General features: G+C 45.3%; 1 protein-coding gene across 3 annotated transcripts in view; it reads right to left on the bottom strand.

Annotated features, from left to right (window-relative positions):
- The window catches only part of PTPN23 (protein tyrosine phosphatase non-receptor type 23), a 54,112-nt gene extending 40,467 nt beyond the window's left edge, over window positions 1-13,645 (bottom strand). For 2 of the 3 annotated variants that reach the window (XM_004368473.2, XM_004368475.2), the window contains exons 1-2: window positions 13,447-13,645; window positions 3,611-3,685 (exon numbers count right to left, since the gene is read on the bottom strand). In XM_004368473.2, coding sequence (XP_004368530.1) covers window positions 3,611-3,685; window positions 13,447-13,530 — 159 coding nt within the window. In that variant the 5' untranslated portion in view covers window positions 13,531-13,645. The remainder of the gene's footprint in view (window positions 1-3,610; window positions 3,686-13,446) is intronic. The other variant, XM_004368474.2, reaches the window with a different exon arrangement.
- Window positions 13,646-19,322: the final 5,677 nt, after the last annotated feature.

Raw genomic sequence — 19,322 nt, 5'->3', positions numbered from 1 at the left:
CAAAAGAGTAAAAAGACAACCTACAGACTGGGAAAAAATTTTTGGGTAGGACATATCCAATAAGGGTCTAATCTCTAAAATCTACAAGATACTGCAAAATCTCAACAACAAAAACACAAATAATCCAATTAAAAAATGGGCAAAGGATATGAACGGACACTTCACCGAAGAAGACATTCAGGTGCCTAACAGACACGTGAGGAAATGCTCACGATCATTAGCCATTAAAGAAATGCAAATCAAAACTACAATGAGATATCATCTCACCCCAATAAGGCTGGCACTAATTCAAAAAACACAAAATAACAAATGTTGGAGAGGTTGTGGAGAGACTGGAACTTCATGCACTGCTAGTGGGAATGCAAAATGGTAGAACCACTTTGGAAATTGCTTTGGCGCGTCCTTAAAAAGCTAGAAATAGAAATATTATACGATCCAGCAATCTCACTCCTTGGAATATACCCAAGAGAAATAAAAGCCATCACATGAATAGACATACGCACACCCATGTTAACTGCAGCACTAGTCACAAAAGCAAATAGATGGAAATAACCTAAACGTCCATCAACAGACGAATGGATAAACAAATTATGGTACATACACACAACGGAATTCTATGCAAGGATAAAGAACAATGATGAACCCGTAAAACATCTCACAACATGGATAAATCTGGAGAGCAGTGTGCCAAGTGAAATTAGTCAGTCACAAGAGGACAAATATTGTATGCGACCACTATTATAGAACTCAAGAATAGGTTTAAACACAGAAAAAAAGCATTGTTTGATGGTTAGAATGCTAGGAAGGGAGGAGGAGGGGAAATCACTAGCTAGATAGTAGACAACGATCAACTTCAGTGAAGGGAAGCACAACACACAGTACAGGGGAAGTCAGCACAACTGGACCAAAGCAAAAGCTAAGAAGTTTCCTGGATATATCCAAACACTATGAGGGACAGAGCAGCTGGGGCCTGGGTACCATAGTTTCGGGGGACATCTAGGTCAATTGGCATAATTAAGTTTATTAAGAAAATGTTCTACACCCCACTTTGGTGAGTGGCATCTGTAGTCTTAAAAGCTTGTGAGCGGCCATCTAGGATAAATCAACTGGTCTCATCCCACTTGGAGCAAAGGAAAATGAAGAAAACCAAAGACACAAGGAAAATATTAGCCCAAAGGACTGAAGGACCACATGAACCAGAGACTCCACCAACCTGAGACCAGAAGAACTAGACAGTGCCCAGCTACCACCAATGACCGCCCTGACAGGGAACACAACAGACAGTCCTGGATAGAACAGGAAAAAAATGTAGAACAGAACTCAAATTCATGTAAAAAGATCAGACTTAATGGTCTGACATAGACTGGAGGAACCCTAAAACTACGGCCCCTGGATGAACTGTTAACCCAGAACTGAAACCATTCCCAAAGCCCACTCTTCAGACAGAGCTTAGACAGGACTATAAAACTAAAAAATAATACACGTGAGGAATGTGCTTCTTAGTTCAACCAGATATACGACACCAAATGGGCAGCTCCTGTCCCAAAGGAGGATAAGAAGGCAGGAAAGGACAGCAACTGGTCAAACGGACAAAGGGAACCCGGAGTGGAAAGAGGGAGTGTGCTGTCACATTGTGGGGATTGCAACTAATGTCACAAAACAATACATGTAAAAATTTTTGTATAAGAAATTAACTTGAGCTGTAAACTTTCAACTAAAGCATAATAAAAACAAAAAAATCAAAAAGGGGAAAGGATATGAACAGATATTTCACCAAAAAGTATATTCATATGCCCAAGAAGCACATGAAAAGAAGCTCAATGTCATTAGCCATTTAACTAAACTGAATCGAATCTGTTGCCATCAAGTCAACTCTGACTCATGGTGATTCCATGTTACAAAGTAGAACTGAGCTCCATGGGGTTTTCTTGGCTATAATCTTTACAGAAGCAGATCACCAGGTTTTCTTCTGCAGAATCACCGGGTGGGTTCAAATCACCAACCTTTACCTAAGAGTACCAAAAAAAAAATCAAATCCACTGCCGTCGAGTCGATTCCGACTCATAGCAACCCTATAGGACAGAGGAGAACTGTCCCATATGGTTTCCAAGGAGTGGCTAGTGGATTTGAACTGCCGACCTTTTGGTTAGCAGCCAAGCTCTTAACCACTAGGCCACCAGGGCTCCTTTAGGTAAGTAATGAAGCACAAACCCTTTGCACCACCCAGGAACCCAGTCATTAGCCATTAATCAAACCAGACCCAGTACTGCTGAGTTGATTCTGACTCAAAGTGACCCTACAGGACAGAGTAGACCTGTCCCATAGGGTTTCTAAGGCTGTAATCTTTACGGAAGCAGACTGTCACATCTGTCTCCCTAAGGAGCTGCTGATGGGTTTGTAACATGACCTTTTAGTTAGCAGCCAAGCTCTTAACCACTGAGCCACCAGTACTCCTTCATTATCCATTACCACTACTCATTGCTGTTGAGCTGATTCCAACTCAAAAACAAAACCACAATGAGATATCACCTCACTTCCATTAGAATGGCAATGATCAACCAGAAAAAAGGAAAACAATAGGTGTGGGCAAGGTTGTGGAGAAACTGGAACCCTTATCCATTGCTTTTGGGAATGTAAAATCATACAGCCACATGGAAAACAGTTTGGCAGTTCCTCAAAAAGTTAAACACAGAACTACCATATGACCCAGCAATCCCAATCCTAGATATATATACCCAGAAGAAGTGAAAACAGGAACACTAACAGAAACCTGTACACCAATGCTCTCTGCAGCACTTTTCACAATAGCTAATAGGTGAAATCAACCGAAATGTCCATCAACAGATGAATGGATAAACAAAATGTGGTACATACACACAATGGAATACTACTCAGCCATAAAGCAAAATGAAGTCCTGATGCATGCCACTACATGGATGAACCCTGAAAATATTATGCTGAGTGAAGTAAGTCAGTGAGTTGCAAAAGGGTAAACATTGTATGATCTTAGTTATACAAAATAAGCAAACACATACAAACTGGAAATTATTAGTGGTTACCATGGGTGGGAGGGAGGGGAAAGAAGGAGTTTTGCTTAGGGGGCGTTGAGTTTATTATGTTAATGGTGGTGGAATAATTTGGAAAAGGATAATTATAACGGTCATACAACATGAAGAATGTAATATAATGTCACTGAAACGTAGAATTTGTTGACTTAGTAAATGTTTTGTATATATTTTCACAATAAAATTAATATTGTTATGCATTTATTGATAAATATATTCAAAATACGTTGTTAAGTGAAAAAAGCAGACTACACAGCAATACAGATGATGTACGATGCTACTTTGGTTTTCCTAACTAAATATACACACACACACACACACACACACAATTGTGAATGGGTTTTTCGGTCTCTCTTCTCTCTGGGCTTTAGCCTAAAGCTGGTTGTTGCTTTTTAATATTTTTCAAATTTTTCTACCATTAATTTCATTCTTCGTGCAGATAAAGGAATACTTAATTAAAATAAGAGCACAGTTCTAGGCAGTTTCTTTACTTCCCTATCAAACCAATCCTGTTTTGAACCTGCATAAAAATACTATCTTCTTACCTGTCTGAGCAACTCCAGCTTCTTCAGTTCCTCATTGTAGGCTTCTGGGTTCTCTCCATAATTCTTCAGGACAAACTAAAGAGGGAGAGAAGGCTGTAAGCCAGTGAGAGAAGAGACCCCTCCTTCCCCGCCCTCTGAGTCCTTAGGCTGAGGGTTGCGTCCAGACCCACAACCACAAGCCCATTTCCTGGACCACCACGGAACTCTGCCTTAATAACTGGGCAGTAGCAAGATGCTGACAGCCGGAGTGGCCTCCTTTGAGCAAAATGGAAAACAAGACTGATGACCCTGGGTAAATACCCAGGGTAGTCCTCATAATGCCACAACCCAAACTCTACAAAGTCCAGGACTCTGCTGACCCAAGAAGCCAGGAAACTTAGCTGCCAGAAATGGATCCGAAGGAGGATCCTAAGGAGTCACAAACTCAAGCAGCCCTTGAGGAGCAAGCAAGCCCTGCTGTGTTCCGAAGTCACAATCATAGCCCTAGTCCAACAGAATTTTTCATTCAACCAAGAGTCAACGACAAAGGCAGCTGAAAAGAACTACTCCTGTTGCAGCCTCCTGCAACAGCTGGTGTCTTGATTAGCAATCTGGGGGGCCACATCCATTTATTCCACAAAAACTAAGGGCACTAGACACCCTAGCCAAGGTTTGTGATGCGGAGAGGAAAGGAGACTGACAAAGGCCAAGAGGTAGCCTGCTCTGTCCATCATCACACCATGTCTGTGTCCCACCCACCTTTCCCGGGTGCCTTTGTGGAGGGTCCATGACACGTGGCTAAGGAATCAGCAATGTGGGGCTCCGGAAGGTTGGGTGGCAGCTTCTACCTGCACTGGTGGGGAAAGGGAAAGGAGAGAAGGGAGGCTACCGCTGGGCTATTTACAGCACTGTTGAGCCCCTATTCCGAGCTTGTGACCCTGACCCCTCTTTTCCTGTTGGTTTTACCTCCTAAAAGCCTGTGTCCATAAGCTTTCTTCTCTATCCCCTGCCACCTCTGGCCTGGACAATCCATCCCTTCAAATCCATCCCTTACATGTGGCCAGAACTAACACAACACTGCTGTCACTCCTAGCTTTAAATCCTTCTGAAACACACACACACCCACACACATATGGGGAAAAAATACACCAAAATGCTTAGCTCAAGATAATCTGACTACTGAATATAAAAAAGTTGTAATCTAAAGAGAAAAATTGTAATCTAAAAAGAATGTGCTATATAGGCAGTTCCCAGATTATGAATGACTTCCATTCCTAAATCTGTCTTTAAGTAGAATCTGTACGTAAATTGAACAGTTAGGAATGGTTCATAACTAACATCAGTTAGTGAAATGTTTGTCACAGTATATAGTGTATCTTTCTATACATAAGTAACATTAAAGAAACACTTCCAGATACACTAAAACATCTTCCACGTGATACAGTGACAATAATGTTTTGACGAGTGTCACAAAGTAGTGCCCATTTGTCATTATGAACCATTGTATGTACTTCAAATTTTTGATAGGCTTTACGGGGGTTGGTCTGTAACTACTGTTGTACGTGAACTGGACATTCGTAAGCTGGGGCCTGTCTGCAGTGACTCTCCAAAGCCTCCAGGAACAAATCCAAGCTCCTCAGCACACAGTTCATCACCCTTCACAACCTGCTCCCAACAGCCTTCAAGGTTTGTCCTCTGACACCTTTCAGGGCCACCCAGCTAACACTACTTTGTAATTACTGTTCTCAGATCTCAATGCTTCTCCATATGTTCTCCCCCTTCTCTACTGAGACTCAGCTGGAATGTCACTTCCTCAAAAGTTAGCTGCTGTTCTCCCCACCTTCAGACTTGCCTCCATCAGGATGTGCCTCACAGCAGGGTCATGCTGTGATTTCCCATACCCCAGACAATGAGTGCCTCAAGGAATGGGAGGAGCCTTAATATATGTGTTGTATACTCAGCAAATGGTTACCTTTATAGGAAATGCAGAAAACAGAAATACAAACTAAGTAAAACCTAAAGGAGTCACAGAAAAACTCAGCAATTAGGGCATTGTGCCAAACAACTAACCCATTCCTTCAAAACACAGGGGACTATTCTGGATTCAAAGAGACTAAAGAGACAGAACAACTAAATACAATATGTGAACCCTGATTCTATGAGTTTGGGGGGAAAAAAGTTATAAATCAAAGGGTTCATGAGGGGTGTGTGTGTGTGTGTGCGCGTGTCTGTGTGTGTGTAGACACACACATACATAAGCAGCCCTGGTGGCAGAGTGGTTAAGAGCTCTGCTGCTAACCAAAATGTTGGCAGTTCAAATCCACCAGCCGCTCCTTGGAAACCCTATGGGGCAGTTCTGCTCTGACCTATAGGATGGCTGAGTCAGAATCAACTTGACAGCAACAAGTTTTTTGGTGTGATATGTGTGTGTATGTGTGTATGTATACACACATATACACACACACAATATATACATACATACTCATACACACACATAAAATACACAAAGAAAGAAAGCAAATACAGTGAAATGTAAGCCACCGTCATATATAAGTAGTATTCGGGTGATCACTGTATTATTCTTTCAACAATTCTGTATGTTTGAAATTTGGGAAACAAAAGTTTTAAGAATTGCTAAAGAGATAAATGGTACCTGGAAAACACTTTCCCCTAGATCAGTGGTTCTTAGCCTTTTGTGGATCCTTTGAGAATATGATAAAAGCCACGAAAAAAATCTCTCAAGAAATATTCAATTGTACACAAACACAAAAACCTGTCCGTAATTTTAGCGGGGTCACAGATACTCTGAAGCCCACTTATGGGCTCCTGGTTAACAATCTTTGCTCTGGATCATCTCTCTAACAGGGACACGAGCTCCAGTCCCTGCTTCTCTCACCCCTCCTCCCACCACAAAACACAAATATAAAATGTGGCCTGGGCTACAGTGCATAACTTGACTATCTAAATGGGGAAATGTTCTTTGATTAAATCCCGTTTCGTAAGGGGTTCTAGTTTGCCCACCCTTAGGCTAGAGATGGAGCCTGCTGGCCACGTGGGAGAGAGGCCAAAGCAATTAGGGGAACACCTGTGAGTCCTAGAGACAAGACTTCTCCGAACATCACCGAGAAAATCTGTCCCTGCTGTTCACACAATGGAAAAGAGGAAAGATGTCGCCCCCTGCCACCAGGAAATTGTCCCTAGAGGTCGCCTTCTACATGTATCTCATTCCCCCTCCAAGATCAGTAGCAGCCAACACTAACTGAGCTCCTCCTACGGGCCACACACAGCGCTGAGTGCTTAACAGTCACTTAATCTTTACAAAACCTCAATGAGGCTGAAACTATCATCATCGTCATTTTACAAATGAAAAAAAATGAGGCAAAGAGGTTAGGACGCTTGCCAAGGTCACCATGCTGGTAACCAATGGAGTAACGACCGAAACCCAGGCATCTGGGCTCCAGAGTCCATGTTCTTAATCCCTCATCATACCAATTCATTTCTATTTTTTAAACATGGTTCTTACAAACAATTGAAAAACTGGGAAGAGAAAACTAATCTCAGGCCACGTGGTGAGTCAGTGGAGCAGCCAGGATATTTAAACCCTGACAAAATCCTCTGTGACTGCTGCCCACTTCCCTACTGAACAAAGAGGCTGGCTGAAGGTCCTAGGACAAGGAAGGGACAGAGACCTTCTCACAGTCTCTCTGCTCTAGTACTCTGCAGAGCTCAGAACAAAGTCTGGCCAGGAGACTAAAGCTTCCGACAGAGCAAAGGCAGAGCCTGAGAAGGCAGGCTAAGCAGCAGGTCAAGCCTGAATTTTGGCCACCACAGACCAAGAGCAAGAAACCAGAAGGCAAGTGGCCATCTAAGATGCATCAATTGGTCCCAACCCACTTGGAGCAAAGGAGAATGAAGAACACCAAAGACACAAGGAAAATATTAGCCCAAGAGACAAAAGGCCCACATTAACCAGAGACTGCATCAGCCTGAGAGCAGAAGAACTAGATAGTACCCAGCTACCACCAATGACCACCCTGAGAGGGAACACAACAGAGTCCTTGATAGAGTGGGAGAAAAGTGTGGAACAGAACTCAAATTCACGTAAAAAGACCAGACTTAATGGTCTGACTGAGACTGGAGGAACCCCCGAAGCCATGGCCCCCAGATGCTCTGTTAACCCAGACCTAAAACCATTCCCGAAGCTCACTCTTCAGACAAGGATTAGACTGAACTACAAAACATAATACTCGTGAAGAGTGTGCTTCTTAATTCAAGCAGATACACAAGACCAAATGGGCACCTCCTGTCCAGAGGCAGGCTGAAAAGACAGGAAGGGACAGGAGCTGGTTGGATGGACACGGGAAACCCGGGGTGGAAATGGGAGTGTGTTGTCCCATTGTAGGGACTGCAACTAGTGTCACATGACAATATGTGTATAAAATTTTGTATGAGAGATTAACTTGAGCTGTAAACTTTCATCTAAATAAAGTACCAAAAAAAAAAAGTCAGAATCGACTCAACAGTAGCAAAAAAAAAAAAAAAGAAAAGAAAAGAAGAAACCAGAAGGCACTGACAGGACCCCAGCATACCTACACATCTGACAGGCGGTGGGGGTGGGAGGAGGACCAGAGAACCTCGGGGGCCCAGAGGTTTTGGAGCAGGTAGGGATCCTTTTCTAAGGGAACAAAAGAAGACCTACAGAAAGGTCTATGGTAAGTGAGAGTATGTCCAGGGATCAGAGCCACTGGAAAAGGAAAGAAAGAAGCTGCAAGTGAAAAAACAGTAAAAGAGAATGGAAAGGTCATTTCCAGAGAGAAATACTAAGACAGGGTTTAAGTCCTGCATGTGCACTGGGTCACTGCGAGATCCGGGCTTGGTTTTTTCATCTGTGAAATGAGGTTAGTAATTACGTATGTCTAACTGACAGTGCTGTCAAAAGGACTTGAGCTATTTCCTAAAGACAAAAAGAAGATGCTCAGCTAAAAATATTGCTTTCAACATGCCAAGCCCTCTACTAGACTCACACGTATTAACTCTTTTGATTCTTACAAGCTTACAAGGTATTATTAACTCCAAGTTACAGGTGAGAAAACTGAGGATCAGATTAGTTATGTAATCATTTGTAACAGCTGATGGTCACCCAGCTATCAAGTAGAGATGTGGATACTGAACCGAAGTCTGTATGATTGCAATGTCTGTGCTATTCTCATAATGCTGTGCTGTGCTTTTACTGAGCAACAAATGGCACAGAATTCTGTAGCTAGATGAGATTACTGGGAACATCCATCCTGGGTCCTGCCATTCTCGACAGATAGAGAAATGGGAAATCAGGATGAGCAACGGCAGTGCTAGAATCCCAGCCAGATTTCCCAAGTCCTAACTCGGATTGATCATGGGGATGGCACAGGACCAGGCCATGTTTTGTTCCGTTGTGCATGGGGTCACCATGAGTTGGGGGCCGCCTCAATGCCAGGTAACAACAACGCAGGGATATTCCCTCAGCATCACCCTTCTCTAGTACTGGATATTCCCAGTAATTTCATCATATCTCCATTCTTTGTGTATGCTTTTATTTGGGGTATCTATCTTTCGCTCTTAATTTGATATAACATCTTGGAATTTCATGGTGCTAATTAAAGCAACAAACTAAGAAAAAAGGCAGGAAAAAGCATCATACATGTTAGCATTAACTTTGTTAACCATACATATTATGTTTCTTTTTTCCTCCACTCCCAGGGTTCACTCCAATATGGGACATTCCTCAGGCTCTTCCAAGAAACATAACAAATTTGAATCCCACATACAATATTTTTAATTAATACAATACATGCTCTGCTACTGAATTTCAAACACGATTCATTTTATTCAGAGAAAAGAGTATTGCCCCTTGGTCCATGACAGCAAGCCTGAGTCCAAGTCATAGCCAAAAGCCCAGGAATGAAAATAGACCTTCATTCCCTCGTCTAACCCTTACATGATACTCAAGGCCACTCTGCTACATCCCTTCTAAATGCCCTTCAGCCAGTCTGAACAACACAAGTGAGGAGGACTCAAATTACATTTCCCAGAGGACGCTAGAACTAGACCAGGTCATTCAACCAACACTTGTCAAGCACTCTCTACACATGAGTATTTATTACTTCCTGAGTAAAGGGCAGAATCTGGTCTAATCCCTCAGTGAAATGGATACTGGTGTATGAGATCAAAGTCAGAGAAGAATGAACTGGACAATCCAGGTCATCTGTGCCTGGAGCCATTTCACTGGGAAACACAAGTGGGCAGACAGGCTCAGGAGACCGGCTGGGTGACTTCAAATCTGTGATAAGAGGTAAGACAGGTCACCACCGCGGGGAACTGACAAGGCTGGGGCCTTACAGCCTCTGGTACTCTCCTTTTCACAGGTGCATGTGCATGTGTGTACGTGCACAGGGCAGATTATCCAACAAGAAAGCGAAGCACAGGCTTACTTGTGCTCATTTACAATCCGTAGTGAACAATTTCACATGAGTTTCACCACATGGGCAGATTACCCAGAAAGCAAGGTAAGCACTGGGTAATCCGCCCCATCAGGGATTGTAAATTTGAGAAGAGGCTTTGATTCTGTAGGAAGGTGCTGTGGGGTTGGGGGAGAGAGAGATGCCAGCCATACCCAGAAGAAGAATCTCTGATGTGGTGAAAAAATGTGAAATTGTTCACTACAGATTCGTAAGTATGCACAAGCAAGCATAGGCTTACCTTGCGTATTGGATAATCCATCCCTGGTGCGTGTGTGTGTTGGGGAGGGGGTCCAGGTCAGGAAGAGTTCCCAGGCTACAGTGGCTGCAGAGACTCCACTGCAGGAAAGGAAGGGAGTTCCAGGGCACTCTGATGGGGGTGGCCATTCCCGAGACCAGCCTGCCCACAGACTGCTGTTCCTTTTCAGTGTATTCATACAAACACATGCCAGTCTTAGCCTATCATATCACATGGCAGTATATTTCCCAATCCCAAAGAAGAGGAAACAAAGAAAAAGACTTGATGTCTAAGAAATGAATTGTTTCCTGAACACTGGATACCACTTCAGGCTAAATGGCAACTCCTCTTATGGAGGCCTAGGGGCTCCCAGGGAAGTCACTGCTCACATAATACCTTGTTGGCTAAGAGTAAGGACCAGAGCAGCAAAGGTTAAACTCAAACAAAATATCTCCTGGGAATTTCTGGGCTAAGATTTTATCCACTTGATTTCCACATTTGTGGTCACTGTCTCTAATCTGAACTGTCATTCAGTCATTTGAGAAACATTCTCCTGAGAGCCAACTGTGTAGAAGGTACCCTGCTAGACTGTGAGAAACACGGAGATGCCTCTCAGGAAACTTAAAATTGAACACAGGAAATATGTAAGGAAAATTCAGACAGCACACATAACTGTCATCAGGAAAAGAATGAAAAAAGAAAAGGAAAAGGTTAACTCAGATGAAGGAATAAGGAAGGTTTTGTGGAAGAGGCAGAGCTTAAGCTGGGCCTTGAAAGACGGACAGAACCAATATACAGAGGTTAAAGAAAGGCCTCATCCCCGCCCCACAAGGCCAAGTTGAGAGCTCTTCTAGGCAGCAGGAACTCCGTGACCAAAGGTGCCTAAGAGGGAAGACACAGAGCGTGTTACGGGAACAGCAAGTGGCTGTAAACACAATCTGCACTACCTGTATCAGAAGCACATAAAAAAAAACAAACCCTTAATTGTTTAATTTTTTTGGGGGGGGTGGGATGGGTGGGGGTAGGTTAATTTACACCTAAAATAGCTTTTCCAGAGATGGTATGCTCCTGTACTAGACTGTAAGCTCTCTGAGGGCAGTCTGTCAAATTTACATCTTTGTATCTTTCTCAGTGCCAAGCACAGTGACTTGCACATAATAGGCGCTCAATAAATACTGATGATGAATGAAAAACAAACTGAACCCATTGACGTCGAGTCAATTCTGACTCATAGCAACCCTACAGGATAGAGGAGAACTGCCCCATAGGGTTTCCAAGGCTGTAATCAGACTGTGACAGCTTTCTCCCGCAGAAGAGCTGGCTGATTCGAACCACTGACCTTTCATTAGCAGCTGAGCAAGCGCTTAACCACTGTGCCACCAGGGCTCCTTTCAGAAGCACATCCAAAAAAACCAAACCCATTGCTGTCGAGTCTATTCCGACTTATAGTGACCTCACAGGACAGAACAGAACTGCCCCACAGGGTTTCCAAGGAGCAGCTAGTAGGTTCAAACTGCTGACCTTCTGGTTAGCAGCCGAGCTCTTAACCACTGCACCACCAGGGCTCCTTTTCAGAAGCACACAGTAGGGCCTAAATAAAACTGAGCCAGGTCAGGGAGAACTCTCAATGACAAACTAAGAATATTGACCTTCATTCCATAAAAACAGAAAACAGTTGTTTTGTTGTATTTTAGAAAAATTCATCTTATTGTACTCGTATGAAAGAGCAGATGAAGAAGAGACTAAAAGCTGTGGAAGAGAACAAAATTGTGGAATTAGTCTAATTTCCTGGTTTTACAGAAGAGAAAATAGGCCTAAAGAGGCTAAACGATGAACTCAAAAGGAATACAAATTGTCAGTGTCTGAACTAAGGCATGGCAATGCACAGGGAGGAAGAGAGACAGCTTCTTGGGAAACCACCTCCAAGCCCACTTTCTTTCTCCTACTTCTTTTCTCAAGCACCTGATGAATGGCACACAATCTAGATTGTCTGGCGCTTACTTTGGCAGCTGCTGCTCTGTAACCAGAAGGCTGCCCACCTGCAACACCCTCCTGATTGTTCCTTTTCACTTCTGCTCTCCTCAATGCTACCAGCTGGCCCTCCCAAAGGATCCACGGGCATCCTGAGGGGGCAACTGATGCTCAATCACCACACCTGATCTCTCCACAGAGGCCTCAGTTAACACCAGACCTCCTTGTCTGTCCTGTCCAACTGCTGGTTCAACACAATGACTAGTAAGACCTCTATGGGAGCAACAACACCATTTATACTCTCTGAGCACTTATGGAAAACAGTAACCCGTTGCCTTAGAGTCCACTCTGACTCATGGCACCCCCAAGTGTGTCATAGTAGAACTGTACTCCACAGGGTTTTCACTGATTTTTTTGGAAGTAGATCGCCAGACCTTTCTTCTGAGGTACCTCTGGGAGGACTCCAATCTCTAACCTTAAGGTTAGCAGCTGGACGCACTAACCATTTGCACTACCCAGATTCCATGAAAAACAGTAACACTCCCAAAAATAACAGGGAATTATATCTTTTAGTCCAAAAGGGCTTCCAAGTAGGATACTTGTAAGGAAACCATACAGAATTGCACCAAGTGTGAGAGAGGCCTCCACCGCAAGGGTAAGGCATCCCTCTGGATATGAAGTCACGGGGGGGGGGGGGGGAGTCCTGTCTTAAACACGTCTTAAGCCGTCCTCAGAGTCTGTCCCAGACGGGTCGTGGACTGTCAAGAGTATAGAGGGCCAGGCACAGCTGTCCAACTTGGATGATAAGGGCCGCCCCGACCCCGAGGAGCGGTCACAGCGTGGAGGAATGGCGGGGCAGAACCAAGTCCAGGGCATCATACCAAGGAAGTGCGGAGTAGAGTGGATGGTTCAGGGAAGAAGTCGGGAAACGGGTTCCAGCGAGTATGAATGTCTAAGCCGAGAGAGGGTGGGGGAGGGGGATGGTCAGCAGGCGCAGGGACTAAGCCAGGCTGAGCGAAGCCGGCGGAGGCCCTTCCTGGCCTCACTTGACCCTGCCACGGGGTCCGGGTAGGTGATGGACGCGCAGGGGGCGTCACGCTCCTGCAGACGACGGAGATGCGCCGGGGGGTGGCGGCAGGGGGAGGCGCTCTCACCTTCTTCACGGCGGGCTGGAAGTGGAAGTCACCAGCCTCCTTCAGGTCCAGCCAGATCATGGGCATGCGGGGAACGGCCTCCATGGCGGCTGGTGCCAGCCAGCCACCAGGCCTCTGCCCTCCCTCACTGCTTCGGCTGCTGGCTCAGCCGCGCGCTCTACCCCGCCCCTCCACTCCGGAAGTCACTGGTCACGCGGGGACGAAAAAATGCCCCCGAGGCCTACTGGGAGATGCAGTCCTGGCACCGCCCGCGCAGCCTTTTGCGCATGTCAAGTCTCCTTTGCGCATGCTCACTCTCCTTCTCGCGGAGGGAGGAGGTGGAACCTCCTGCCTGAGGCGAAAGAGTTCCTGGGAGTAGTGGTCTTCCTCCACTAAGCTGTGAAGCCGAGGGTTTGTTCTTTTCCTCCTTCGGGAGCCAAACAGACCTCGCGGAGGTCCTCCTTCAAGGAAAGGGCGTTAGAGGACCCACACGTGAACGTGTAGTGTCAAGTGACGTCGAGGGCCGTGCAGAACCGGGACCGATGCTGTGATAGAGATAACGTTCCCAGAGGAAGTGCAAACAGAGCGCTGAGGGAGGTTACGGAAGGGCCGCTGGGGCTGGAAGGAAGGAGATAGGGATAAGGAGAGAGCTGGGGGTTTCATTCCAAGGGCTGCGAAGGTTCTTGAGCTTTGGAGCAGGGGGGCGACCGACAGAAGACTGCCACCCACTCTCAGCCCAGCCGGGAAGGCCAGTCACTGCTTAGGAGAGACGGGCGTGCCCATATGTGATGATGGGGAAAGAGCGCCTAAGTGGTGTGCAAAGCGAAAAAGGGAGGCTCAGCAATATGGGTAGATGGCGTGGGAATAAATATATACGGCTATGTGAGTACTTAGGGACACCCAGACTGTCTGGAAGGGGACGATGGAATCGAGAACACTTGTTGCCGCAGAAGAGTGGACCTGTAGAGTAGATTTTATTCTGGGTGAATTTTTGAATCACATGCATCACCTAGGAGCCCAGGTTGCGTAGTGGTTAAAGCGCTAGGCTGCTAACCAAACGGTCAGCGGTTCGAACCCACCAGCCGCTCCATGGGAAAAAGATGTGGCAGTCTGCTTTGTAAAGATTTACAGCCTATGGGGCAGTTCTACTCTGTTCTATAGGGTTACTATAAGTTGAATCAATGGAAATGGGTTTTGGATGCATCAGGTATTTTTAGAAATAAATAACGGAGAATGGTTTGGAGATACGAGGGCAAAAGTGGGAGAGGGAGACAGTGAGGAAGCTGTTGCAGGCTTCCAGGTGATGGTAACTTAAGGTGGAAAGGGGTGAAAAGTGGGCAGATTTGAGAAATGTTTTGGAGACAAAAGTGTCAGAACGTGGGGTGGACTGCAAGTGGGGGATGAGGACAGGACTTGGAACTGGTTCCTTTGGATTGAACCCTTGCTGAGAATTTGCATTCCTAACAAGCCCCCCCTCCCCCAGAGAGCATACATAAGAATCACCTGGGGATCTTGTTAAACTGTAGATTCTGATTCAGTATATCTGGGGTGGAAATGCAAATTCTCAGCAGGGAACTTGCTAGAAATGCAAATTCTCAGTGGAGGTTTGAACTAAAAGAAAAAAAAGAATCGGTTAGAAGCTCTGGATGAGGGTCCAAGATGATTTCTAAGTTTTGGCTGTTAACAGCTGGGTGGCTACAGGGCTGTGTACCGAGATGGAAAAACAGGGGAAGGAATACGTTTTTAGGGAATAGCAGAGGTTCAGGTCTGTTTGTGTTAAGCTGGAGACACCTTTGAATCACTCGAGATGTGGAGGATACCATGGGATGTGGGACCTGGGCTCAGAGAAGAGACCTCACCCACAAGGCAGGGCCCAGGTCTCCTTTGCAGTGAAACCCTGAAACCTTTCAAGCTTAGTCAAGGGCCTTGCTTCATGCCAGCTGGAGTTAGAACAAAAGAAAATGCAAGACCTTGTAGATGATTTTTTTTTTTAAAGAAAAAATTTCACCAGCGTCTTAAAAGAGCTTGGATCTGGAGGACCATTTTTAGATTGCCAGTCAGAGATGGAGACGTTGAGGACAAGGCCCATGCCCTGAAAAATCCCAACCATGAAGAAGAGGGAGAAACTTACCTCAACACAATTCATGGTAAATGAAAGGCATGAACATCAAGCAGCCCACCCTGGAGCTCTCTTTGATGAGTTGGGTAGTGGTCAACCATAGGGGAGTCACTAGACCTAGGCACAGCCACCAGCGCCAAAGCAGGCTGGGGAATAGGGGACTACAGCATGGCATTGCTAAGCTGGGAAAGAGGCAGGACTCAGGGACCTGGGACTCAGGAGGCAGGCAGCAGCTTAGACACAGGACACAGCCCAGGCCCCAAGGCATGAGGCTAGTAAGGAGTCAGGATTAAGCAGCTGCAGTTCAGTGTGGCTGGAACAGTTGGGAAGGGAGAAGCAGAGGAGGAGTCGGGAACCCTAAACAGAGCCTTGCAAGACAGAGAGGGCCTAAAGAGGCCTTCCAGGTAGGTGGAACTGCAGGTGCAAAAGGGAGCTGTGGCCAAACTCCAGGATTCAAAGCAAGACAGGTGAGCTGCTATCTCATGGGCTACAACCTTTGGCCTAATGTCTTTTCTTCCCCTGGCCTCATCTCTGCAGAATGAAAACATTTTGGCCCCCCGCCGTGGTAGTTCTGGAAACCCTGGTGGTGTAGTGGTTAAGAGCTACGGCTGCTAATTAAAAGGTTGGAAGTTCAAATCCACTAGGCGCTTCTTGGAAACACTATGGGGCAGTTCTACTCTCTCCTATAGGGTGGCTATGACTTGGAATCAACTCGATGGCAATAGTTTTTTTTTTTTTTTTTTTTTTTAACGGTGGTTCTGGGTATGAACTACAACAGGCATGACATACCATAGGTGTAAGTTATTGGTGTGAGGGGCATCAAAGACCAAGGCCTTGTGAGGTGGACTTGGATGCTGAGACCATGGGGTAGAGATGGGCCAATGGAAGTGAGACGGTAGAAAGGCTATCTCTGGGACAGAGGGTGCCCACCTGATGTACATATTTCCTCACAGAGATTTGCCAACTAGGAACTCAGTGGTGCTGGGGAAGAGGCAGCCCAGTCACAAAGGGGCAGCAAACCCCCAGTCCAGCTAGGTTAGCTCACCCCTTTCTCAAGACTAGAAGGGCCCTCAGAAATAAACAGACACCCTCTCCTGTTTTACCAATGTGGAAACTGAGGCCCAGTTTGGGGAGGAGACCACCCAGAGTCTCCCAGCAAGTGAATGTAAGAGTCCAGGCTGGGTTGTACAACAAGATGGATGTAATTAATGTCACTGAATTGTACATGTAAAAAAATGTTGAAATAGCAAATGTGTGTATATACATACACACACACATATATATATGTGGAGCCCTGCTGGCACAGTGGTTAAGTACTCAGCTGCTAACGCAAAGACCAGTGGTTCAAACCCACCAGCTGCTCCAAGGGAGAAGGATGTGGCAGTCTCCTTTCGTAAAGATTACAGCCTTGGAAAGTCTGTGGGGCAGTTCTACTCTTGTATGGTTACTATGAGTCGGAACTGACCTGACTGTACCTAACAACATATATACATGTTGTTGTTGTTAGGTTCGGTTGAGCTGGTTCCAGTTCATACCAACCCTGTGTACAACAGAACAAAACACTGCCCAGTCCTGTGTCATCCTCACAATCATTGTTATGCTTGAGCCCATTGTTGCAGCCACTGTATCAGTCCATCTTGTTGAGGGTCTTTCTCTTTTTCACTGACCCTGTATTTACCAAGCATGATGTCCTTCTCCAGGGACTGGTCCCTCCTGATAACATGTCCAAAGTATGTGAGAGGTCCTTGCTTCCAAGGAGCATTCTGGTTATACTTCTTCCAAGACAGATTTGTTTGTTCTTTTGGCAGTCCATGGTATATTTAATATTCTTCAGCAATACCACAATACAAAGGTGTCAATTCTTCAGTCTTCCTTATTCATATGTGTGTGTGTGTATATATATATATATATATATATATATATAATATGTATATACCACAATAATAAAAAGAAAAAAAGAATCTAGGCTGGCCCTGGGTCTCCTCCCTCCCAGTTCATTTATTCAATGGACAAAGATCCTTGCTCTCATGAGGTCACATTCTAGTGAGGGGAAACAAACATGAACGTAATAAAGAATACACACTGTGTTAACTAACTGCTATGGTAAGATGAAAACATAAAGGAGAGAAAGGAGGATGGGAGTACAGGGAGGTGGGACACACGATTTCATATCAAGTGGTCAGAGAAGGCATCACCGACAAGGTAATATTTGAGCGGAGATCTGAAATAAGTGAAGGAGCAAACCGGAGCATATCTAGGGGAAGAGTGTTCTAGGAAGAGGGAAAGCATATGCAAAGCCCTGAGTCAGGACTATGCCTGGAGTGCCTGAAGAACAGCACAGAGGTCAGAGTGGCTGAGGCACAGCAAGCATGGAGAGCAGCAGGAGATGGGGTCAGCGAGGTAGGGGGACATAGGGGTTGCAGGTGGGGTAGAGTCTCAAAGGCCACGATGAAGGCCTGGACTTTTCTTCAGATGAGCTAGGGAGCCATGACAGGGTTTGAAACAGGAGGGCTATGAGCTGACCTGAGTATTTAAAGGATTACACTGGCTGCTGTAATGATAGACTGGAGGGGGCTGGGGAAAGTGTGCCCAAACTAAGGGTTGTGGTTTCCCAAAACACTGTCCTGGGCCCTATGCGGGGGAGGGTGGGGGGAAGACAGGAGAACTGCATCACTCAGCTCTTGCCTTCAGGGTCTTTGTAATCAGTTCTGAGATACGGACACACACAGGAAACGTGATGGGAACTTAAGAAAGGAACTTACAAGGGCAGAAGTACTGTCTGGGTTAGGGGGGTTTGGTGTGCTCAGGCCAGCCAATGAAGCCAAACTACCCCCCACAAAATGGGGTGAGGATGGTGTGAGCCTAGAGGAGGCAAAGAATCTAATGGGGTTGGTGATGAGGGAAGGCTTCCTGGAGGAGAAAAGGTGATCCATAGGCTCAGTGCAATTCCCACCAAACTCCCAATTTTTTTTTGTGCAAGTTGACAAGGTGTTTCTCAAATTTATATGGAAAAGCAAAGGCTTTAGAAGAACCTAGAAAGTCTTAAAGAAGAGAAATAAAATAAGAAGACACTGCATCAAATATCTAGACCTGTTAGAAAGCTGAGTAATGGGAACAGTTTTTATATGATTAAATGAGTATTCGCTCAGGAACACAACATTAGACCATCAGAACTGAATAGAGAACCAGAAACGGACCCAAGGCATCCACATGCAGTTACTATACTCCAGAGGGGTATTATAGGCTAGTGAGGAAACGAACTATGGAATAAATGATGCTGGGACAACTGGTCACCCATATGAAAAATATTCAATTGGAGTCCTACCTCACATCATGTTTCCTGTGGTGTTAGAAATCAAAAGAGTGGTCATCCTTGGAGGAGGAGTGACTGGAAGTGATTCTGTATTATTTCTTGATCAGGATTGATTACAGGAGTTTGTCAGTTTGGGAAGATAAACCAAGCTGTACACTTCTGTTGTGTGCTCTTTTTTTTTTTTGTATGTATATTATAGTTCAATAAAAAGTTAATTCTAATCCCTGAATAGCAGGCATTGTATACCTCTAGGCCTTCTAGCCAGGCTGTACTGCAACACCTGAGAGCGACTTCCGCAGACCTCATAGCTGCATCGGTGGGATCCCTGGGAACTTTGCGGTTCTTTAACCTTTCTGATTTTTATTTATTCATTCTTCTCTTTTCTTCCTCTTCCCCTTTCTGTTTTTCTCCATTTCATAGTCTCTCATCTCTCCATTCCAACAGCAAGCCCCCCTAGCATTCTTT

The sequence above is a fragment of the Trichechus manatus genome, unplaced genomic scaffold (assembly GCF_000243295.1).
Source record: "Trichechus manatus latirostris isolate Lorelei unplaced genomic scaffold, TriManLat1.0 scaffold00001, whole genome shotgun sequence".
In the NCBI taxonomy this organism is placed as follows: Eukaryota; Metazoa; Chordata; class Mammalia; order Sirenia; family Trichechidae; genus Trichechus; species Trichechus manatus.
This window is presented reverse-complemented; position numbering and strand designations above follow the sequence as displayed.